Source organism: Hyla sarda, chromosome 2 (genome assembly GCF_029499605.1).
Source record: "Hyla sarda isolate aHylSar1 chromosome 2, aHylSar1.hap1, whole genome shotgun sequence".
In the NCBI taxonomy this organism is placed as follows: domain Eukaryota; kingdom Metazoa; phylum Chordata; class Amphibia; order Anura; family Hylidae; genus Hyla; species Hyla sarda.
In genome coordinates, this window is record NC_079190.1 from 260,196,236 (window position 1) to 260,221,021 (window position 24,786).

The 24,786-nt window shown below is 44.9% G+C and overlaps 1 protein-coding gene across 1 annotated transcript in view; it reads left to right on the top strand.

Annotated features, from left to right (window-relative positions):
• Positions 1-2,818: 2,818 nt before the first annotated feature.
• The window catches only part of RCAN3 (RCAN family member 3), a 28,626-nt gene continuing 6,658 nt past the window's right edge, over positions 2,819-24,786 (top strand). The window contains exons 1-4 of the mRNA XM_056557055.1: positions 2,819-2,975; positions 10,796-11,042; positions 17,955-18,128; positions 24,561-24,732. Coding sequence (XP_056413030.1) covers positions 10,842-11,042; positions 17,955-18,128; positions 24,561-24,732 — 547 coding nt within the window. The 5' untranslated portion in view covers positions 2,819-2,975; positions 10,796-10,841. The remainder of the gene's footprint in view (positions 2,976-10,795; positions 11,043-17,954; positions 18,129-24,560; positions 24,733-24,786) is intronic.

Genomic DNA, 24,786 nt, shown 5'->3' on the forward strand with positions numbered 1-24,786 from the left:
CACCCTTAGTATCCCAGCCAGGATCTGGGAATTTTTTATAGATGTGGCCGGATGTCCGGCCAATATTACACTGCGCACATTTACATTTTTTTAATTTATTTTTGTCACTGTGTCTACATTTTGTGTTCCTTATGTGTGTCACTAGGATTGGCCAGGGTGCGGTAGCCCTTCTGGGTGTCCCTCTTGCCGTTCTATGGAAGGTGAGTGTAGCCATTTTGTGCCTCACTTTCCTGCAGTGCCCTGGGCATCCTTGCTTTGGAAAGAATGCCAAGCTGGTTTTACTGGCTTTTTGGTGACAACGTAGTTTACACATAGTTTTTTGCCAGGAGCGCTATCTGTCCCAGAGTAACTTTGGCAAAAGGGGACATTGTACCTGGAACCTTGCAGGTGCTTTTGGCCCAGAGGCAAATGGTTTGGTTTATTGGGGTCCTCTCTCCTTTCGGAGAAGGGCTTGCAATGGACCGCATCGTTGTGCATGGTTTTTGTGTGAACACATTTTGCACTTTTTGCTTGCACTTGGGTGACTTGAGAGCACGTATCTCGGCTCTTATGAAAAGAAAAAAGCAGATGTGGGGCTGCTACTTCTACCTATAGAGAGAGCTGCTGTTACCTACAGTCCATAGTTTAAACACTTCTCCAACCTTCTAGTCATCTTCTCCGCCAGCTCAGTGGCACCCTTCCCATTTATGTGCAACCCATCTTTACCATAGAGTCTGTAGCCAACTGAGAAGTTGGCCCAGTTCTCGATAAACTCAACACCCCAATTTCCTAATGTACACCATGACCGCAGGTTCAATACCAGGCTCTCCCAGAAATGTCAGTGCAATTTGTCAAACACGAGCGTCAGGAAGACAACACGCTGTTTGAGGCTCCTGGTCTTTGTAACATATTGCCGTCTGTCCTCCTAATAATTGATTTCCCCAAAAACGGCACCTGTCTAGCCTGCCCTGCACTCCTATTCCTCTTCTGACTGCCACAGACCCCTCTGGGTGTCAGAGCCAATGTCTTGCTGCAGCAATGCTTAACCCCTTAACGACACCGGACGCAAATGTACATCCTGGTGAGCTGGTACCAGGACGTACATTTACGTGCTATGCATAACCGCGAGCATTGGAGCGATGCTCGGGTCATGCGCCGCAGGTCCCGGCTGCTGATAGCAGCCAGGGGACCCACCGGTAATGGTGGACATCCGCGATCGCACGAATGTCCGCCATTAACCCCTCAGATGCCGTGATTAATACAGATCACGGCATCTGCAGCATCGTGGTCACTAAAATGGATGATCGGATCACCCGCAGCGCTGCCGCGTCGATCCGATCATCCTGCACGGCAGACGGAGGTCCCCTCACCTGCCTCCGCTGTCTTCCGGGAGTCTTCTGCTCTGATCTGCCTTCCCGCAGACCAGAGCAGAAGATGACCGATAACCCTGATCAGTGCTGTGTCCTATACATAGCACTGAAAAGGATTAGCAATCGAATGATTGCTATAAATAGTCCCCTATGGGGACTATAAGAGTGTAAAAATAAAAGTAAGAAAAGTATGAAAAAACCCCTCCCCCAATAAAAACGTAAATTGTCCCATTTTCCCTATTTTACCCCCAAAAAGTGTAAAAAAAATTATTTTATATACATATTTGGTATCGCCGCGTGCGTAAATATCCGAAATAAAATGTAAATGATCCCGTACGGTGAACGGCGTGAACGTAAAAAAAAAAAAATCCAAAATAGCTGCTTTTTTATAACATTTTATTCCCAAAAAAATTTAAAAAGTTTTGTATAAGCAAATATGGTATTAATAAAAAGTACAGATCACAGCCCTCATACTGCCGCTTATACGGAAAAATAAAAAAGTTATAGGTCTTCAAAATAGGGGGATTTTAAATGTATTAATTTGGTTAAAAAGTCTGCGATTTTTTTAAGCGTAACAGTAATAGAAAAGTGTATAATCATGGGTATCATTTTAATCGTATTGACCCAGAGAATAAAAAACACATGTCATTTGTACCCTAAATTGTACGGCGTGAAAACAAAACCTTGCAAAATTGCGGTTTTCTTTTTAATTTCCCCACACAAATAGTATTTTTTTGGTTGCGCCATACATTTTATGGTAAAGTGAGTGATGGCATTACAACGGACAACTGGTTGCGCAAAAAACAAGCCCTCATACTAGTCTGTGGATGAAAATATAAAAGAGTTCTGATTTTTTGAAGGGGAGGAGGAAAAAACGAAAACGTTAAAATAAAATTGTCTTAGTCCTTAAGGTCCAAATGGGCTGAGTCCTTAAGGGGTTAAGCACACAGAAATTCCACCAAAATTCCATCTAAATTCTACAAAACTGCAAAAAATCCAGTCTGCTTTTCTGCGTGGAATTTGAGCGAAATTCTGCCGTGTGAACAAATTCTTGTACTAGAACTTTTTTAGTCAAACCTATATAACAATCTGCTCAGCTTCTGCACTGCCCACAGATCAGACACCATCTTCAACTTCACAGATCACGTTTAACCCTCAGCATTAACCCTTCCTCTACTATAACACCCTACATTAGCAGGAACTATCAGGCTTGCACACTGTGACAGAAGTCTTTCCTTTCCTTTGAATACAAGCACAGCTCCCTTCCTTGGTGTCGTTCAGCTGGAACTTGTCCCCTCACCAATCACACTGCATAACACCGCCAGCAGCCAATCAGCTGCCACAAAACACCCAGTCCAGCCAATCCGCATGACCATGAGAAGGCGCCAATAGGAACTGGCCTGACAGACGTGCACGGCTCCTTGTGAAACTGAATGGGCTGAGAAATCAGCGCAGCTCCCGTTAGTTGACGCCTTCTGTGATTGGCTGAAGAGAGTTCACAGGCGGTTCTGATTGGTTCCTGACGCTGTCAGTCTTGCTGGCGCTTGACAGCTGTCTGTGTGCAGCCAGAGGACGCAGCTGGGGGATGAAGTGCAAGGGGCGGGACTGCAGGTGTTGGGTTATCAGGTAACTGGACTGCATGGGGCGGGATACAACAAGGTCATTGTCGCGACTGATGCCGGGTCCTGTGTGATGGCGCACATAGCGCTGTGTTGTGACTGTGGCCTGATGTTATGCCAACTGTTACTTGTGGGGAGGGGGGCTGCTGCATGTAGAGCCATGGATGTGTACTAGTTGTCTGTCTAGACCAGTGGTTCCCAACCAGTGTGACTCCAGCTGTTGCAAAACACTGTCCAGGCAAGCTGGGAGGTGTAGTTTTGCAACAGCTGGAGGCACCCTGATTGGGAAACCCTTGTCTAGACGATAGTTGTATATCCCTCTTCAGATTGCTGCTCTGTACATGGTCTGTATTTCTCTATGGAGTGATATCTGTCATGCTTTTCTGGTGGATAACATTATGGGCAGGGATGTTTTAAAGAAGTTCTAAAATATTTATTATTATACTTACTATATTATGATATAATATGATATAAAATTCTTATTACTTATTAAACACATCTCTTCCAATATAATTACATAATTTATTTACTCTACTTGAAAATCCTCCCATGTTATAGGGCAGCGGTCTTCAACCTGCGGACCTCCAGATGTTGGAAAACTACAACTCCCAGCATGCACGGACAGCCAACGGCTGTCCGTGCATGCTGGGAGTTGTAGTTTTGCAACATCTGGAGGTCCGCAGATTGAAGACCACTGTTATAGGGGAACATAAGTACTGATCCCCTATCCGCGGGTCCCATGGATAAGGGATACGTACCGGAGTTCTCCTTTCAAGGGGTTATCCAGGAAAAAACATATATATATATATATATATATATATATATATATATATATATATATATATATCAACTGGCTCCAGAAAGTTACATAGATGTGTAAATTACTTCTATTAAAAAATCTTAATCCTTTCAGTACTTATGAGCTTCTGAAGTTAAGGTTGTTCTTTTCTGTCTAAGTGCTCTCTGATGACACCTGTCTCGGGAAACGCCCAGTTTAGAAGCAAATCCCCATAGCAAACCTCTTCTAAACTGGGCGGTTCCCGAGACACGTGTCATCAGAGAGCACTTAGACAGAAAAGAACAACCTTAACTTCAGAAGCTCATAAGTACTGAAAGGATTAAGATTTTTTAATAGAAGTCATTTACAAATCTGTTTAACTTTCTGGAGCCAGTTGATATATATAAAAAAGTTTTTTCCTGGAATACCTCTTTAAGCTGTAGGCTGGGGCTGCACATAGACTTTTGTGGAAGCATGATAGCTGATGTTTCTAAGCCATTATTGTGTGTATTTGTCACTTTCATTAGTTTTTGTTGCTACCATTGTGTAATAAATATGGAAAGAGAAAAAGAAAGAGAAAGAAGTCGCCTGCCAGTTGTGACGTGCAATTGCAATATGCTAGGATTTTAAAATATAATAAATATGTTTTTGGAAATCTCCTGAACATTGTTTGTTAATGGTACATTCACATGTACAGTATCTGCTGCATATTTCCTGCAGCTGGTTTTGCTACCTATTGGAATCAATGGGTAGCAAAATCAGCTGCCGAATGTATGCAGCAGATTCTGTCCGTGTCCACGCCCCCCCAAGGGCAGGGTCACACGTGCCGGATTTTGCTGCATATTTGCTGCTGCATATTTTCCTATAGATTGGAGTCAATCTGCTGCAGAAAATATGCAGCAGATCCTGTATGTGTAAACGTATACCTAAAGGAGTTATGTGGTGAAAGATAACTTATCCCCTATCCAAAGGATGGGGATAAGTTATAGACCGCGATCTCCTAAACAGGGCCTCGGCAGTCTGCCGGAAGGGGGCATGCCGACCCCCGCACAGAGCGGCTGCTGACACGCCCCCTCCATGTATCCCAGGAGATCGTGGGGGGGTTCCCCCCCCCCCCCAGCAATCCATAACTTATCCCCCATCCTTTAGATAGGAGATACGTTAATTTTCACTGCATTACTCCTTTAAAATAATTTCTGGGACCTTGTGATGGATGATAGGCCAGTCATATCTGATCAGTTGAGGGTCCGGCACATGACATTCCCATTGATTAGCTGGTCGGCCGGATGTGCACAGTGAATGGATCCAGAAGCATCCAGCTCCATTTATTGTAGAGTGGCTGTGCCATGTTACTACAGCCCAATTTACCAAACCTCGTAGATCTAAATAGATGGACCAGGGGGTACAACACCCCTTATGTAACAACCCCCCACTCCTCTATACTATTAAAACTTCATTGTTTTATTGATTTCACTTGAAAATTGGGCTTCCACACTGAATGTAACAAAATCAGTCAGACCTCACTTATAGTTGTCAATGGTTCCCATACGGGATACTCTTTCTATGCACCTGCATAATGCTAGACTATGGACTGAGACACTGAACCTATAAAAGATATTAACACCTCGCCTCCCATTTGTAAGTGAAATCAATAAAACATTGAAGTATTAATAGTATATACTATAGAGGAGGGGGGTGTTGTAAGATAAGGGGTACTATACTGAGTGGCCCATCTATTTCGATCTATGGGGTTTGGTAAATTGTTTTTGATTACCCCATCCCCACCTCTGTCCGTGTCAGGAACTGTCCAGAGTTGGAGAGGTTTGCTGTGGGGATTTGCTCCTGTTCTAGACCGTTCCTGGCATGGACAGAGGTGTCAGCAGAGAGCACTGTGGTTAGACTAGAAATAACTACACAACTTCCTCTGGAACATACAGCAGCTGAAAAGTACTGGAAGGATTACGTTTTTTTTTTTTACTAATCTGTATAACTTTCTGACACCAGTTGATTTGAAAACCTTTTTTTTTTTCCCTCCGGAGTGCCCCTTTAAGATTACTGCAGCTCAGCTCCCATTTATTTCAGAGGGAAATCAACTGTAGCAACCTTGCACAACCACTCCACCAGTGTTTCCCAATCCGTGTGCCTCCGGCTGTTACAAAAGCACAACTCCCAGCATGCCCAGACAGCCTTTGGGTGTCCAGGCATGCTTAGAAATGTGGTTTTACTACAGCTGGATTCATCCTGGTTGGAAAACACTCTACTACACAGTAGTGGCACCAAGACCGGTGTACACCCAGGCGCAGGGGCTCTGTTGAACAGCTGATTGGTGGGGAAGCTCCAAGCACAAATGCGCTGAAATGTCTCGTAAAATGTTGTTTGTTTTGAACAATTCCTTTAAGAGGGCTCCTTCAAATAAAACTAACCATTCAGGGTACAATCACACCGCATCCCTAATCGTATCCGTTAGGACCCCATTCAAAAAAGAATGCTGACAAATACTGTTAACGGGTGCAGCGGACCCCATTCACTTCAATGGCCATAGTGGATAGTACGTATCTGCTATTTTAACTGGGCGGATGCACCTTTAAAATAGCACATTCGCTCCAAAAGGAGTCACTAGGTGATTCCATTTGCCATAGAAGTGAATGGGGTCCACTTCTCCAGTTAACAGAATACATCAGAAAACTGTTTTCGCTGGGATGCTGACAAATACAATAAACAGGGGCAGGAATGCAGTGTGATCGGACCCTTAGCAGTAATCCGTAGTGAAATCTGGGAGCAGGTGTTCAGTTCTCCTGCATCACCACCAGGAAATGATGATATGGTGCCCATTGGAATGAATGGGCTGTCCTTGTAATGCAAACGTACTGCGTCCTCTAGATGTAATGCATTTTGTAGCACAGCACTTCTCTGGCTATTGATGGAGATTATGAATGAGGTATCTATACAGTATATGATAGAGTGTATTAAGACAACCCCTTGAATGTAAAGTAATACAGTAATAGCAATGCTTAGATTGTTGCACTGTTCATTCCATTTGGTGTTAACACTGCTTACTATCTACTACAATCCTATTGTACTTACTGGAATAGTCCAATATCTGAAGCATGAAAATATCTGTTAGGGTGCATTCACATCATGTTTGAAAACCCAGCCGGACCCACACCGCACCCCATTCATTTGAATGAGCCAGACAGAGTCAAAAAGTCACGGACCATATCCGGTTTTGTTGCCGAACTGAAACCAGGGCAGACCACAGTTTTCAGTCTGGCAACAAAACCAGATACGGTCCAAAAATGAGCCGACCACAGTCACTAGCTGACTCGGTTTGGCTCATTCAAATGAATGGGGTATGGCAGGGGATACAGCAGCGACCGGTTTTCAAATTCCCGACTCCTGCCCGCTCCGTACTCTGCAGCCCCCGGCTGTTCTCAGTAGCCAGGGGCAGCCACTAATAGCCAGCAGCTGGCTATTAACCCTTTAGATTGCCGCTGTCAAAGCTGACAGCGGCGTCTAAAGGGACGTGTGAATGCTCCCTATTGGGCTAGTGGGGCTAGATCCGCTATAGAGGTAGCCGGAGGGCTTAACTCTGCTTCCCTGGTGTCTGTAGCTCTGTCATTGATAGAGCCTGGCTGGACCAGGCTCTATCAATGGAGCGCAGAGCACTCCATTGATCTGTATGAGGAATCTAATGATTCCTCCTAAAAGTCTAATAAAGTATAAAAATAAAAAAAGTTTTAATGAAAGTTTAAAAGATACACATTAACCCCTTTCATGTTAAAAGTTCAAATCACCCATTTTCCTATATAAAAACATGTAAACATAATAATAATAAACATATTTAGGATCGCTGTGTGCGTAATTGTACGAACTATTAAAATATAACACTATGTATCCCATACGGTAAATGCCGTAAATGTAAAAAAAAAAAAAAAAAATCACAAAACCACAGAATTGCAATTTTTATAATATCCCAGAAAAAAAAGTAAAAAAGCGATTTAAAAGGTCAGATCAATACCAAAATGGTACCGATACAAAAATCAGATTATGGTGCAAAAAATGATCCCTCATACAGCCTGGTATGCAAAAAAAAAAAAAAAAAAGCTACAGGAGTAAAAAAAATGGCAATTAAAAAAATTTGAAAAAAGTTCAGAATTTTTTTTTTAATTATTAAAACATGACGGAAACTATTTAAATCTGGTATTGCTGTAATCAGGCGGCCTAAAGTATTAAAACAACATATTAGCTCCACCACAAGGTAAATGGTGTAGAAAAGAAAACCACCAAATTTGCAGAATTATCTTTTACTATTTCAATTTCACTTCACCAATTATATATTTTTTTGGTTCGGAGAATATGTTATTGAAAAATCAAAAGGTATCATTATAGTAGGTAGTTATGGCTATTATAGGGCGAGGAGGAAAAAACGACAGTGTAAAAGCGAAAATTTAGTCACGTGGACAAGTAGTTTTTCATTAAATTTCCACACCCCTGGCTTAGATGGTTGACAACTTGAAAACAAGGACAGTTTCAGAGATTGCATGCTCTTCTACCTTCCTTCCTCGACCACAAGATGGCTCCGGTATGGAACGTATGTTCTCCAGATGGTTTTGTCAGAAACCACTGACGTTGTTTAAAAGACGCATATAAACCAATTGTAATTACAGGGTGCTTAAATAAGGTGTTTATGTGTGATATGGTTAAATGCTTTCTTCCAGTTGTACCTTCCTTCTCTGATAAAGTTGTATAATATTTGGACTATGATGTCATATAAACTCAATATAAATAAAAACTCCAGCGCTTCCTACTTTGAAAGGGCAAGAATATTGCCTGCTGCTGCTGTACTATAAGTACGGGCCCCTTATGCTTGTACAATATAATTGGACTGTAGTATATTTATTAATATAGTTAGCGCAATCAGGAATTATATTATATAAAAGATGGCGTATGTAATGTCTAAAACCAATATTAATATCTCTATGCAATCCTATTATTGACTATTTAAAACCAATTACGCCAATTCTGTAGTGTTGAAAATATTTAACCATTTGATGTACAACTTTGCTTTTATAGCTTCCGTCTTTATCGTTATAAGTAGGGATCGACCGATTATCGTTTTTTTTTTTTAGAGCCGATACCGATAACCTGTGAACTTTCACGACTATAGCCGATAACTTATACCGATATTCCCCCCTTGTAGACAGCAGGCCCCATCCCCTTATAGACAGCAGGCCCCCTCCCCCTTATAGACAGCAGGCCCCCCTCCTCTTGTAGACAGCTCACCTGTGGATGTCCTCGGGTGTTGCTGCTCCGCTGTCCCGTTCTCCTGATTGCATCATGGCGTCCTATGGAGGAGCATGTGACATACACATCACACGTCTGGGTGCAGGGGAGGAGGAGTGACGTGTGTGTCACATGCTCCTCCATAGGACGCCATGATGCAATCGGGAGAATGGGACAGCGGAGGGGGGCCGCACAGCAGCAGGTAGCGGGTGAGCGGGGCCGCACAGCAGCTGGTATCAGGGGAGCGGGGCCGCAGAGCAGCAGGTAAAGGGTGAGCGGGGAGAGGGGCCGCACAGCAGCAGGTATCGGGTGAGCGGGCTGTGGGGCCGCACTGGACATGGTATCGGGGCCACACAGCAGCAGGTATCTGGTGAGCGGGGAGCGGGGCCGTACAGGATATGGTATCGGGGGCGCACGCGCTGGACACATTATCGGCAAGGTTAGATGCCGATACCGATAGCTTAAAAAATCGTGAATTGGGAATAATCGGTCGATCCCTAGTTATAAGTACCTGTAGATTCCTGTGGGCTCCTGATCAATATGAGCGTTGTCCCTGGTGTCCGGTTCTTTCAAGTGCGATCGGGACTCTTGCAAGTTGTTTTTACGAGATCTGGAGGATAACGGGAGACTGCCCCGGCCGGCGGCGCCTCTAATGTGATCTCCTGCTGGAAATATTTGCCTGATGGTTCTGGCAGTCCGCAGTGACGTCACTTCGGTTGCCTCTAGGGGCCAAAATACCTTCCGACACATTTCAGAAACTAGTATTTTGGCCCCTACAGGCATACATCACATGGTTAAATATTTTCAACACTACAGGATTGGCGTAATTGGTTTTTAATAGTCAATAATGGGATTGCACAGAGATATTGATATTGGTTTTAGACATTACATACGTTGTCTTTTATATAAAATAAGTCCTGATTGCGCTAACTATATTAATAAATATACTACAGGATGTAATATAAGCCACATTCCTCAGATCTCACACGGCCCCTATGAGATGAGAGGCAGGTGAAGAACGATCTGGTACTGTTATTATGGCATGTTTTCTTACTAGCAGTCAATGTGACCCTTTCTATTTGTCTCCCAATATGAGGCTTGTGCTATGCATTCCTGTTACCTTGGAAACTGGCCAGACACTCCAGTAAGCTCTGAATTTCCACTCTTACGGAATCAGTTTTGATGCTCCACTTTTAAAGGATATGTCTGTTTTTTCTTTAGGATAGATGAGATCTTTGGGTCTCCCGCCAGACTATACATGGGAGTCTGGAATATGGGCACCATATGATGGCGTTGTATTGGCACACTATGGCACTGGTATTTTGGATGGATGGACTATTGATTGTGCTACTGTTTTTAATCTTTTACTATGTTGCATAGCAGTGGTCTCCAAACTATGGACCTCGAGATGTTGCAAAACTACAATTTCCAGCCAACGGCTGTCCGGGCATGCTGGAAGTTGTAGTTTTGCAACATCTCGAGGTCCACAATTTGGAGACTACTGCTCTACTGTCTATGTCCCAGATTTATCAAACTGTGTGAGAAAAAAGTGGAGGGAATTTCCCACAGCAACCAATCACAGCTCAGCTTTCACTTTACCTGAGCACTTTACTTGGTTGCTGTGGGGAAATCCCTCCACTTTTTCTCTCACACAGTTTGATAAATCTCCCCCTATGACAGTATTTAATGCTTTGCTATCGTCTGAATTAACTGTAGATGTGTTATTTAGTTGAGACTTGCATTACTTATCCGTAAGTTTTTTACAGGTTTTCTTGACCAGAATTTAAGTCCACGGGATTAAGAAATTGAACAATGCTGAGAGACACCATGAAGTCCTGGAATGAAAGCTCCGATATATATAGTAGTGACCAAGAAGAAGAAGAGGAAGAAGAAGAGATGATCTTTGGTGAAAACGATGATGACCTTGAAGAGTTGATGGATTTTAGTGACCTTCCGACATCTCTATTTGCATGTAGTGTGCACGAATCTGTCTTTGAGTTAGAAGATCAGAAGGTATGTATGACTATGGAGTCATTCTCCTCTCTCTTTTGAAGAGCATTTTAAAGGAACTCTATCATCAGTGTCACCTGCACTAACCTGTCGGTACAGACAGGTAGGGCAGGTGACACTGATGACTTACCTGATCCCGCTTCGTGATCCCGTCCTCCCGCCATCTTCCTCCGTATTTTCCATTCCGGGGCTAACTTGGAGCATGGAAAGGACTTTCTGACATCACCCCTTTAAGCTCCGCCCATGCTCCAAGTTGGCCCCGGAACAGAAGATATGAAGGAACACTGCGAAAGAACGGGAGCACGGAGCGGGGGCCGGTAAGTATGGTTGTCATCAGTGTCACCTGCACTACCTGTCTGTGCTGACAGGTTAGTGCGGATGTGGTGTTGCTTGTTTATTTTTTTTGTAAACTTGTATCTACATTATACCCCCAATGGAGGGATACTAAGGCTAAAAATTAGGAACTTAGACTGTCCTATAAACATTGAGCAGAACAACACTTCTACGGTCCCTAGAGCGTTGTGATAAACAATAAATAGTTTGATACATTGATTCATATTTCAGTAGGACATTAGGTTTAGGTTGGTTTACATTATGACTGGGCTGTACGTCAACAAAATATGTCAAGAGCAAGCCAAAATGTCAGCATATACTAAAGACAGTGTTTGTGAACTGCTTTATTCCTTATTCACAAGCTATTTCCATCTGTACAACAGATACTGAGTGATGTTGCTGTGTATCTATGATTAAAACTATTTTATGCAATTGATAGATTTTATGTAATTGAAGTGTACCTGTCGTTTGCAAAAACATTTTATATAATGAAGATAATAACATTATGGTCGGCATTTATCATTGTAGGTTTAAGTGAATTATTTTTTACACTTTTTTTTTGTGTGCTGGTAATGTGTAGGAGCACCACATTTATTAAATGGTCATAGAGCATTTGATACATTTTGTGCAGGTCACATTTTCTGAAATTTCTTTCTTCACATACACCAAAAAGCTACACCATGTCTGGGCTGGTGTAGTTTTAGAGACTTTTAAGTGGCTTTGCGCCTTTTTTGCGCCTTTTCACAAAAAGGCGCAGTTGATAAAACCTGTTCATATGATGTGTATTGCCAAAATCAGTGGATTGGAACTCAAAATCAGCAGAAATGTGTAAACCAAAAGGCGCAAAAAAGGCGCAAATAAACCCCGCTTGCTCCTTTTCTGTGCCTTTTCTAGACTCAAAAAACAGTCTAAAGACAATGATAAATGTCGGCCAATAGGCTGGCTAGCTTTAGCTGCCCCACCTACTCCCCTAGATATTTATACCCACCTACATGACTCCTATGATGGGCGCCTACTATGGTGTCTTTGGCTCCCCGCATTCGCCCTCACCTCATAGCGGCAGTGAAAGCCCTTATCCCCCTGAAATGGAGATAAACCTTCCCCCTCACGACTATCTCTGAGTGGAAACATAAAATCAATAGCATTTGCAAGTTTGAATAATTAATTAGCTGGTCTAACAGGCCTCACAACAGATTTTTGACTCTCTGGTCCCCCTGGAAGTCCTCCTCACACTACTCCCTCATCCCGCGCACGCTACCTACCTCCCCTCCTTTCCCAACCAGGAACTCCAAGCTGAAGTACTCCTCTGAGACCCCATCATATCCCCTTCCTACCCTAAACCTCCCTCCCCCTCTCTCTCATCCCTGTCCCCCCCCCCTTCTTTTTCTTTTTTATTCTACTTTGCCTGTTGGTTGTCTTGTAAGTTTTACTGTCCATACGGATCACTAGTCTGTTTAGGGCTCGTTCACACGGCCGTCTGTCCCTGTAAATTTCCTCCTGTCTGCTGTCCCATTCAAGGCTTCTTTTAACGGCTTTCAAATGGTTGTAAAGGGATCCCATTGATGTCAATGGGATTTTCTCTATCGGCTCCATTGGGGGACACAGACCTTGGGGATATGCTGCTGTCTCTAGGAGGCTTGACACTATGGTAACCAAAAAGTCGGCTCCTCCCAGCAGGATATACCCGCCTCCAGGCCACTGAGCAATTCAGTTTTTGCTTAGTGTCTTAAGGAGGTGGTCACTGGTGTGGTGTTATTTTTTAGGATTAGGGAACGTGTTAATGCTTTATTCCTTTTTCTTTCTGTTTTTAGGTGGGGTCTCAGGAACTGCGGTTCACTGTTCCCCCATTGCGAGAGGTGGCAGGCATCTTGGATGTACTGTTAACCCCCTCTCGCCAATGGTCAGCGCTTGGGGTTGTACCTCATGGGTCTGGGTCCCCCTACCTCCCTGTTCACCTCGCTATGAGCTTGGCTTGCTGCAGGGACAATGCTGACTGAAGACTACATTCTGAAGACTTCTTTAGGTAAGTTCTTCAGCATAGGTGAGTATTTTTCTCTCAATAGGTCTTGCAACAGCTGGAGACCCCTGTTTTTGGACCTATCCTTACTGAAGCTGGGGCTGGCCGTGGCATACTTTATTCTTCCCTGCAGGGGGATTGTGTTTTATTATATGGGGGAGCAGTGGATCTAAGGGGCAGTGTTTTCACAGTAAGGGGCACTTTATTGGGCAGTGTGTGTGACATGTATGCGCCGCAGGCTTCTCTCTGCGGGCGTATGCGCCTCTTTACTTTCACTTTCGGCAGCCGAGGCTGCCGACGGCACTTCGCCCGCTCCGTTCCCCGGGAGCATAGGAGCTCACTACAGTCGGCGTGTGCGCTCGGGGTTCGGAGTGGGCGCCATTACTAAGTCCCGCTGTGTTTCTTCGGCGGCCCGGCGGACGTTAGCTCTGCCCATCAGGCCGCATAAGCTCTTCAGCAGCGTGAAATCAGCCGCCAATCAGCGCCGTACACGCGTTTGGGGCCGTGCAGGGGCCAATCACAGCGCCCTTGCCTCTGACCCGGCCTCTTCCTCCTATTGGCCGGCGTCTTTTCTCTCTCCTCACAGCCACGGTGTGGAGTTCTCTTCACAGCAGCTGCCTTGGGACACAGACTTGGGTGAAACTGTTCATTTGTTTGCTATGTCCGTGCCCAGAACTTTTCCTCCCTCAAAGCAGATATCGGGAATATTAGTTACCCATTACGCTTGTAAAAACTGCTCTGCAAAAATGCCAGGTTCTGCTTAACCCACTTGTTCTGCCTTCTCCACTTCTCCCCCAGACCCCCCCTGCTATTTCTAACCCAGGTGCTCCTTCAGACCCGGTGGGTTCGGCCACCCCTCCAGCCTGGGTTTCCTCCCTCTCCCAGTCTATATCCGACTTGGCACAGGTCTCCCGTTCTGTGGTGACTGCCTTGGAGAGGTCTACCCTTCACCGGCCCTCTAGAAGGTCCCGTTCCCCTTCTCCCTATGCTTCACATAAGTGTAATAGGGGTGTCTCCTCTGACTCATCCCCTGAGTCTTCTGGCAGACACGGGCGTTCCTCTTGCAGGTCTCGCCCTACCTCTTCTTCAGGCCACACGCTTCACTCTTCCAGAGGACGTTCCCGTGGTCACCGCTCTGGCTCTCCGGCGCCACGTACCAGGTCGGAGTCTCCCTCTTCTAGGGCCGCCTCCACTCGTACGCACTCTCCTGGAGAATTGGCGGACGAGGTTTCCAATTCGGCATCCGATTCAGAGGACCGTTCGGACTCAGTGGACACGGTGAACTTTGCTTTGCGGTTCCGGAAGGTCATGATCAATTTGTGGCTCTCCCCTTCGGTCTGGCCACAGCGCCGCGAGTCTTTACCAAGATTCTGGCGCCTGTGATAGCTCTGTTACGGTCAAGAGGGGTATTAGTGATACCCTACTTGGACGACCTCCTCATCAAGGCCTCTACCAGAGCCCAGGCTCTGGAGAATGTGAGCCTCACTCTTCAGACCTTATGTCGCTTCGGGTGGATGGTCAACCGAGACAAGTCAGTTCTCTCCCCCACCCAGTCTCTGGTCTTCTTGGGGCTTCAGTTCGACTCGGCTCGGATTCGCCTCCCGCCGGACAAACGTCTGGCCCTCCTGTTGGGAGTCCGCTCCCTCCGGATACCATCCCCGGTCACCATCCGTACTTGCATGGAAGTCCTGGGTCGGATGGTGGCAGCCATGGAGGCCGTACCCTTTGCCCAGTTGCATTACCGTCCTCTTCAGCTGGCGATTCTTGCCCGGTGGGACAGGTCTCCTCTCTCTCTCGATCGCAAGATTGTTCTCCCTCTCCAGACCTGTCAGTCTCTGCGCTGGTGGCTCCGCTCCCCCTTCTTCTTCAGGGGCGTTCGTTCCTTCCCCTCCACTGGCAGGTGGTCACGACAGATGCCAGTCTGTCGGGCTGGGGGGGTGTTTTCAGGGATCAGACGGTTCAAGGCCTCTGGCCTCCCCAAGAAACCCTTCTTTCCATAAACATCCTGGAACTGAGAGCGATTTATCTTTGAAGCATTGGGAGTCCCTGCTTCAGGGCCACCGTGTCCAGTTGGACAACGCCACGGCTGTGGCGTACATCAATCGGCAGGGCGGCACTCGCACTCGTGTCAAAGTCCAGGGACCCCCTGGCTCTAGCCGTGGATGCCCTAGTATTTCCGTGGTCTGGCTTTGTTCTGCCCTACCTGTTCCCTCCTCTCCCCCTCCTTCCCAGGGTTCTGAGGAAGCTCAAGGCGAAAGGAGTCCCCGCCATTCTGGTGGCTCCAGACTGGCCTCGAAGGGCATGGTACACCGACGTGGTCTGGCTTCTGGACGACGTTCCGTTCCGTCTTCCACTTCATCTGGACCTACTGTCACAGGGTCCCCTTTGCCACCCCAATTTATAGTCGCTGCATTTGACGGCGTGGCGGTTGAGACCGCGGTTCTGAGGGCCCATGGCTTCTCTTCCCAGGTAATTTGCACCATGCTCAGGGCTCGCAAGCCCTCCTCTGAAAAAATTTATCACCGTACCTGGCGGGCTTACTTTCGTTGGTACGAAACTCAGTCCTTTTCTCCAGTTACCTTTTCCGTTCCCCGTCTCCTTTCCTTTTTGCAGTCGGGGGTTGGAACAAGGGCTGGCTCTCAGCTCCCTTAAGGGTCAGGTTTCGGCCCTTTCCATTCTCTTTCTCCATCCTCTGGCTTCCAATTCGCATGTCCAGACCTTCCTTCAGGGCATGGCACACGCTGTCCCCCCTTACCGGTCCCCTTCTCCCTCTTGGGACTTGAACTTAGTTCTAGGCGTTCTCCAGGACGCACCTTTTGAGCCTCTTAAGGAAGTTCCCCTTCGCCTCCTATCCTGGAAGGTGGCTTTTCTTATAGCTATTACTTCCATTAGGAGAGTATCTGAACTGGCAGCTCTCTCCTGCCGTTCTCCTTTCCTGATAGTTCATCAGGACAAGGTTGTTTTCCGGCCATATCCGTCTTTCTTACCTAAGGTCGTTTCGGCTTTTCATCTCAACGAGGACATCGTCCTTCCATCCTTTTGTCCCGCTCCTTCTCATCCCAGGGAGCGCCTGCTCCACAAATTGGATGTGGTATGGGCTGTTCAGTCTTATCTTTCTGTCAGTGCGATTCTTTTCGTCAGTGCGATTCTTTTTTTTCATCCTTTACGGGAGGTCGTCGGAAGGGACAGCCTGCTTCCGAGGCCACCATTTCTCGGTGGATCCGATGTGCTATTTCGGAAGCTTACCGCTGCAAGGGGAAGATCCCACCCTTCAGGGTTTTGGCTCATTCCACCCGCTCTGTGGGAGCATCCTGGGCTCTCCGAAACAAGGCCTCAGCCTCGCAGATCTGTAAAGTGGCCACCTGGTCGTCTTTGCACACTTTTTCGAGATTCTACCAGGTTCATACTTTCGCATCGGCTGATGCTAGTCTGGGCCGTAGGGTGTTGCAGGCAGCGGTGGTACAGCCGACTGCCTGACCTTTTTTTTCCTCTGCTCACCCAAGGGACGGCTTTGGCACGTCCCAAGGTCTGTCCCCCAATGGAGCCGATAGAGAAAAGGAGATTTTTTAGACTTACCGTAAAATCTCTTTCTCAAAGGATCCATTGGGGGACACAGCTCCTGCCCTTTTCTGGGGTTCCTATTTGGTTATCTGTCCGAGGGAGTGTTCAGTTAATTTTTCTTCTGGTTCTCGGACAGTTCATGTTTTTTTTCCTTTGACCTGTCGGTCTCCTCCTATTGCTCTGGGACTAAAACTGAATTGCTCAGTAGCCTGGAGGCGGGTATATCCTGCTGGGAGGAGCCGACTTTTTGGTTACCATAGTGTCAAGCCTCCTAGAGACAGCAGCATATACCCAAGGTCTGTGTCCCCCAATGGATCCTTCGAGAAAGAGAGATTTTACGGTAAGTCAGCCGTTTGCCCCCATTTGCTTTTCTTTCTGTTATTTTTTGCAGGAGAAATTACGGCACATGCAGTATTTTTTCTCCCTTCAAAAATAACGGAGTCAAAAGGGATATTATAAATTTAACATTGAAGCCTATGGGTAACAGATTGAAAACGGATGAGCTTTTAATGTCTCCATTTGCACCTGTTTTTTCCAATCTGTTTTTGATCCGTTATTACTTCTAAGCATGCTCAGAAAAGGTGTGAGGAACCAGGAAGTAGCCAGACAATAATTAAAATGGAAAATAAACGGATAAAAAACTGATGCAACAGGATGCCACTTAATAGCATCCTTTTGTATCAGTTTGCATCCGTTTGTTAATATTGTCCTTTTAGCTGCAATGACAGGAGAATAGCGGGATGGGAGACAACGGCCGTATGAACCTAGCCTTAGTGATGTAGCGATACCAGACCCCATTACAGAACACTGGAATCTTATTCATACCCCAGTGACTTATCCTATGCCTTTATTTTCTTGTCATTATATGCTATGTCACAAGACTCATTGATCGCTTGCTGATGTATATGGTATCCTCATGGCTCTGTTGAATATAATAAAAAAAAAAATTATAATTTTTTTTTTCAAAAGTGTTAATGTGCGCCATTTTCTTTACCATCTTCTAGGAACGATTTAAAGCTCTTTTCACAATATATGATGGCCAGGCTTCCTTCCAGTTGTTTAAAAGCTTCAGGCGAGTGAGAATTAATTTCAGTAACCCAGAAGCCGCAGCTAGAGCCAGAATTGAACTACACGAGTCAGACTTTAATGGAAAGAAGCTGAAGCTGTATTTTGCACAGGTACAGTATGATCTATAAATGTTATGTTATATAAGGGACCATCCGGTTTCTAGTACATACAGTATAGTAAAATATAAATGAACATAAACTAACTAAAATGCATTGGATTTTTGACCTGTACCATTTTTTTATTCAGAGATTGCTACTGTTCTACAGTTAGAAGTGATAAAACTAGACCAAGCAGGCTGAAACTGCACCGAAGTTATCATAGCAATTTACAAGGTGTACATCATTTGCTACCCATTTTACTCTCAGTGGAACAGAGAATCCTACAATGTATGTGAAAATATGCAGACTATAGAATAGAAACTGAGGTAAATTTTAAAGGAGTTATCCTGGAATAGAAAAGCAGAGCTAATTTCTTTCAGAAACCGCTCTCCGTCTGTCTCCAGGTTGGGTGTGATTCTGCAGCTCAGTTTCATTGAAGTAAATGGAGTCGTAATACCACACACAACCTGGGGAAAGACGTGGAGCTGTTTTTGAAATAAATTAGTTGTGTTTTTCTATTTCTGAATAACCCCTTTAACATAACTTTTTCAAAGATTTTTCCAATAGTTTAAGTCAAAGGTGTCCATAGACTTTAAGAATCTAAGTTACTTTGACAAGGGCCATGGTATGATGGCTAGATAACTAGGTCAGAGCATTTCAAATCATCCTGTGACATTTTCACTTTTGCCAAGTTTAGTACCTTCCAAGAGTGGTCCAAAGAAGGACAAAAGGTAAACCAGCAACAGGGCCATGAGGGCCGAACACATACTGCTGGGTGTAGGGACTGAAGGTAGGGGTCAGATCACACAATGTATTAAAGCTTGCTGGGCATAGGGCTGCATAGCCGCTGACCAGTCAGAGGTCATAAAATGGGACACGGGGTTATTAGAAATGAACCATGGAGTAACAGAAGAAGGTGATATGATCTTACCCTTTTTTCTTTTACATCATGTGGACTGAAGGGTGAGTGAGCATTGCTTACATAGGGAAGAGATAGCACCAGGATGGTGCAAACCAGGGAAGACAGTGTGATGCTCTGAGCAATGTTCTGCTGGGAAACCTTATGTCCCAGCATTCATGTGGATATTCCACATGAAGGCGGACACAAGCCACCTACCTAAACATTGTTGTAGACCAAGTACTGTGCATCCTTTAATTGTAATGGTATTCCATATTTTCAGCAGCATAATGAACCCAGCCAAACTGCAAGGAACATGACAAAAAGGTCAAGATGTTGACTAGAGATGAGCGAATTTACAATAAATTTGATTCGTCACAAACTTCTCGGCTCGGCAGTTGATGATTTTTCCTGCATAAATGAGTTCAGCTTTCAGGTGCTCCGTTGGGCTGGAAAAGGTGGATACAGTCCTAGGAGACTCTTTCCTAGGAATGTATCCACCTTTTCCAGCCCACCGGAGCACCTGAAGGCTGAACTAATTTACGCAGGATAAGTCATCAACTGCCGAGCCGAGAAGTTCGTGACGAATCGAATTTACTGTAAGTTCGCTCATCTCTTATGTTGACCACATATCCCAGGCCTCAGTGTTAGGCTATGTTTACACAGCAAAATTTCCGAACTGTATTCTGCTGCAGTAGATTTGATTTAAATGGGATTCTGCTGCAATATGCACAGTTTCCTAGTTTCCAATGTCCGCAGAAAGAATAGACATGTCTATTCTTTCTGCAGGTTCCACTCGGAAATGCATTGCCGTCTATGAAACAGCATATTTCTGAGCTGTCCTAGGACCCGTTGAACATTTAAATGGGCGGAATGTCCACCCGTGTTTTGGCCTAATTGAGTATCTGTGGGATGTGCTGGAACTTAGTCTTGATTCATGGATATGGCACCTTGAAGCTGGACACAAAGGATCTGCTGCTAACATTTTGGTGCCAGATAACACAGGATAACTGAGGTCCAGTAGGGTCCATGCCTTGATGGTTAGAGCTGTTTTAGTGGGGCAAAGTGGGCCTATATTATATTAGGTTTGCAGTTATAGTTCTGTGGCTGTATTCTGGTGTATACACATAAAAAGCATCTGTGGCTGTATTCTGGTGTTTACACAGCTAAGTTGGGTATACGTAATCCTAAAAAGTAAGTTTATCTAATTATTCTGTGATTATTTCCCTTATCCTATATCACTGCAAAACTAGGCAACTGTGTCTTTCAGGAGCTATGGAAAGCTGAGTAACAACCAGTGAGCTATGTTAGAGACTATGGGGACATATATCAATCTTGCTTTTGGTTTTGCTTATGTGTGACACCTTTATCATACTATCACAGGGGGTTGATAAATTTGGCTTACATAAGCAAAAAACAATAAATCTCTTTTGAATACCATATATTGTTTTAGCACACATAAGCAAAAACCAATAAATTACTTCAGAACACCAATTTGCAGCTTTGAATAAAATGTGCGATATATATATATATATATATATATATATATATATATATATATATATATATAATGTGTGTTTATTAAAAAAAATTTAACCACTTTTTTCCCCTAAATGTAACTCATTATTATTATTATTATTTTTTTACTTCTCATTTCAGATCCATGTATACCGTGGATTTCTTTAGATTGGGAGGAGTACGGCGACCAGCATTTTTTTTTGGTTTAATGTTAATAAAATGGTTAACGAGGGCTTTTGGGGGAGTGTTTTTTTGGAAGAATTTTTTTTTTAAACGTGTTTTTTCTTGTTTTTTTTTTTTTTTTGATTACTTGACAGGCTTAGTAGTGGAAGCTGTCTTATAGACAGAATCCATTACTAAGCCGGACTAAGCATTAGCCACAAAAACAGCTAGCGCTAACCCCCAATTATTACCCCAGTACCCACCGCCACAGGGGTGCTGGGAGGAGCCAGTTCCAACAGGCCCAGAGCATCAAAAATGGCGCTCCTAAGGCCTAGGTGGTAACAGGCTGGCATTATTTAGGCTGGAGAGGGCCAGCAACAATGGTCCTTGCCCACCCTGGTAACGTCAGGCTGTTGCTCCTCGGTATTTGGCTGAGAATAAAAATAGGGGGAACCCTATGCTTTTTTTTGCAAAAATAATTAAATATATATATATATATATATATATATATATATATACAAAACTCATAGGGTTCCCCATATTTTTATTTTCAGCCAAATACCAACCAAGCAGCAACAGCCTGATGTTACCAGCTTGGGCATGGACCATTGTTTCTGGCCCTCCCCAGCCTAAATAACACCAGCCTGTTACCGGATAGGCCCAGGAGCGCCATTTTTTATGCTCTGGGCCTGTTGGTACTGGCTCTTCACGTCACCCCTGTGGCGGTGGGTATCTGCATAACAATTGGGGGTTAGCGTCAGCTGTTTTTGGTGCTAACGCTAAGCCCCGGCTTAGTAATGGACTCAGTTTATAAGACAGCTTCCACTACTAAGCCTGTCAAGTAAAAAAAAAAAAGAACAACACGTTTAAAAAAAATTATTCCAAAAAAACACTCTCTCACACTCGCCCTCGTTACCCATTTTATTCAAATTAAACAGAAAAAAAAAAACGCTGGTCCTCGACGTAGTCCACCGAATCCGAAGTAGTCCACAGGATACATGGATCTGAAATGAGAAAAAAATAAGAAAAATAGGTTAATACATTTATTGTTCACCTGCCCTTGCATCTCCCGTGCCGCACGACTAAATCCCAGCATGCCCTTACAGTAAGGACATGCTAGGAGTTGTAGTCATGTGGTGCGGGAGATGTGCGGGTGAGCGACAAGCTTGTCACCTACCCCCGCTGCACGACTACAACCCCCAGCATGCCCTTACAGTAAGGACATGCTGGAAGTTGTAGTTGTGCAGCAGAGGGCAGGTGATAAGCTTGTCACCGGCCCCCGCCGCACAGGGCATGCTGGGAGTTGTAGTTCTGCAAGCCAGGAAAGCGGACGGTGATCAGAAAACCATTGTAATTTCATATACCCGCCGCTGAAATTACAGTAAACTCTGTGGCGCCATAGAAAGGGAGCCCAGGCTGACATAACACTGCAGCCGCCCAGGACTCCCGCAGCCGAGCCGGGAGATGTGCAGGAGCCGTCTCTGCCATCCCTCAACGTGTACCGCAGCCCTGAGTGATTGCAGGGACGGCTCCTGCACATCTCCCAGCCCGTCTGCAGGAGTCCCGGGTGGCTGGAGTGATGCCAGCTCGGACTCCCGCAGATGGAGCCGCAGAGTTTCTATATCTATACTATGATATACTGTAATAACAAATTTCCTGCCGGGTCCCGTTCAGTCCCAGCCAATCACGGGACCCAGAGGGAAATGTGAAATTACAAATGGATAGAGATAATCGCCGACACCGTTGTGGAGCCCAGGCTGGCATCACTCTTCATCCACCCGGGCTCCATCTGATGCTGTCCCCCCTACTCTATCTAACTTAATTAGGGGATGGGGACACTGCTTTACATCCCCCCCCTTGTCTCCCACCCGCGCCACACATCTCCCACTTACTACAAGACTACAACTCCCAGCATGCCCTTACAGTGAGAGCAGGGAGTTGTAGTCTTGTAGCGGGCGGGAGATGCGCGGGCGGGTGGGAGACAAGGGGGGATGTAAAGCAGTGTCCCCGTCCCCTCATTAAGTTAGAGCCAGCCTGGGCTCCTTTTAACATATGACGGAGCCGCAGAGTTTCTATATCCCACACTGTAATATCTAATTTCCTGCCGGGTCCCGTGGTTGGCAGCAGGTGCTGGGGCCGAAAACGTCACACTGCCGCTCAGCCTATCGCTGGCCGAGTCGGGACTTCACTGCGGCCGGTGATTGGCTGACTCGCCGACCATCGGCAACCAGGAAGAGTTTTGCAGCGGAGACAGGAGCGGGTTACCGAAGGCACCTGGGGAGTGAAGGAAGGTATGTATCTACATATTTTTTTTACTGCCGGCAGTATGGAGGACAATTTTTCTATTCTGGAGTTCTCCTTTAAAGTGAAAGGGTAAGTTGGTGTATGCACATAAAAAGCATCAGGGTAGCCGTGTTTATATGTATATGTGAGAATGGCAAAACTCAGTGTCTAATCAGACCAAACCTGTAATCATTTGGATGTCAATGAGTGTATATCAACTGGTCAAGTGCACTATTAGTCTGGCGTTATATATGATGGAATTGGAGCTTTCATGCCCCCTCCCATAGACTTGCATTGAGGGGGCGGAGCGTGATGTCACATGGGGGCGGAGTCGTTACATCACAATACTCCGGCCCCGTAGTCGTGAGGCTTCAGACTCTGAGCCTCCAGTGCTGGTGTGCAGCTCACACAGGTGGGTGCTGCATGAGAGATTGCGGGGGTCCCCAGCAGCTGGACCCCCGTGATCAGACATCTTATCCCCTATCCTTTGGATAGGGGATAAGATGTCTTAGGGTTGGAATACCCCCTTAACGTTTTTGCATGCTAAGAAAAACATGGGTTAATAAACCATCATAAGGGAAACTATCAAATATTTATTAGCCATAATGAATGCACAGAGACCATGTTCTAGAAGGAGCATATTTCCAAAGCTCTTGGCAATCTAAGTCATCAGCAATCTGAAGAAACAGGAGGAGATCAGGAAAACACTGCTAATTTGTGTCTGCATCTGTGAGTTAATACTGGCAAAATGAAGTCTCCTGTGAGTTGTAGAATCCCGAAATCACCTCAAAGCCCCAGCCTGATTGTTAGAAAACTTGTCACTGACAGTATGCTACTGTGCAGAATTAAAGAGAGTGCACTGCATGTCAGCTTCCTTTACATACACGGATACATGAAATCTCCATGAAATAACAATTCTGGAAAATATTGTCTTAGAATTCTGGATTGTGCCGTTCCCATCATTCCTCCTAGAGATGTATGAATAAATAGTGAGCTACCAGATGAGTGCTTGTCCCTGCACTGTCCGACTTTGTCCCATCTGTGTTGACTATGATTGGACACCCCAATTTGACAAGGAGAATGGTAACTCCCAGTTAGGAGGACCAAACAATTGTTTTTAAGGCCCTGATAAATAAAAACATAGAATTGAAGTAGGGTGTACTTTCTGTTCCTCATGACTGATCTCACAATAAAATGCCAGTGTTCTGTCAATTGAAGAAGAAAAGAGTAAATTCTGTCAATCCTCAAGTAATTTACTAAATCTATATAAATTTGTGGTGTTAGTTTATTTGAAAACACTTTTCTTTCCTCCAGAGTACCTGTTTAAGGACACAATGTTTAATATAGGGTAGGAAGAAATACAGTATACCAAGCTGGAACCAAAATAGCAAGTATGAACAGGCTTCTAGGGGTAATTATTGGGTAAGTATTTTATTGTTGTCGCAATATATGAAAAGGGTGTAAAAGTTTTAAGACAATGATGCAATTATATGAGATTGTATGATCTTGATATATGTAACATGTAAATTCTCTTTTTACATACATGATTAATAAACAAGTTTATTATTTTATTCTTTGCCTAGGCCCAAGTTTCTAATGAAGAAGGGGAGAAATCTTTTCTGTTACCTCCCCAGCCAGTGAAACAGTTTTTAATTTCACCACCAGCATCTCCTCCTGTCGGATGGAAACAAAGCGAGGACCCAACACCAGTGATCGACTATGATTTGCTCTGTGCTGTTTCAAAACTTGGCCCAGGTAAGTCGCTCATTAAAGAAATAGCACATATGGACACTGCTGAATAGTGAAAAG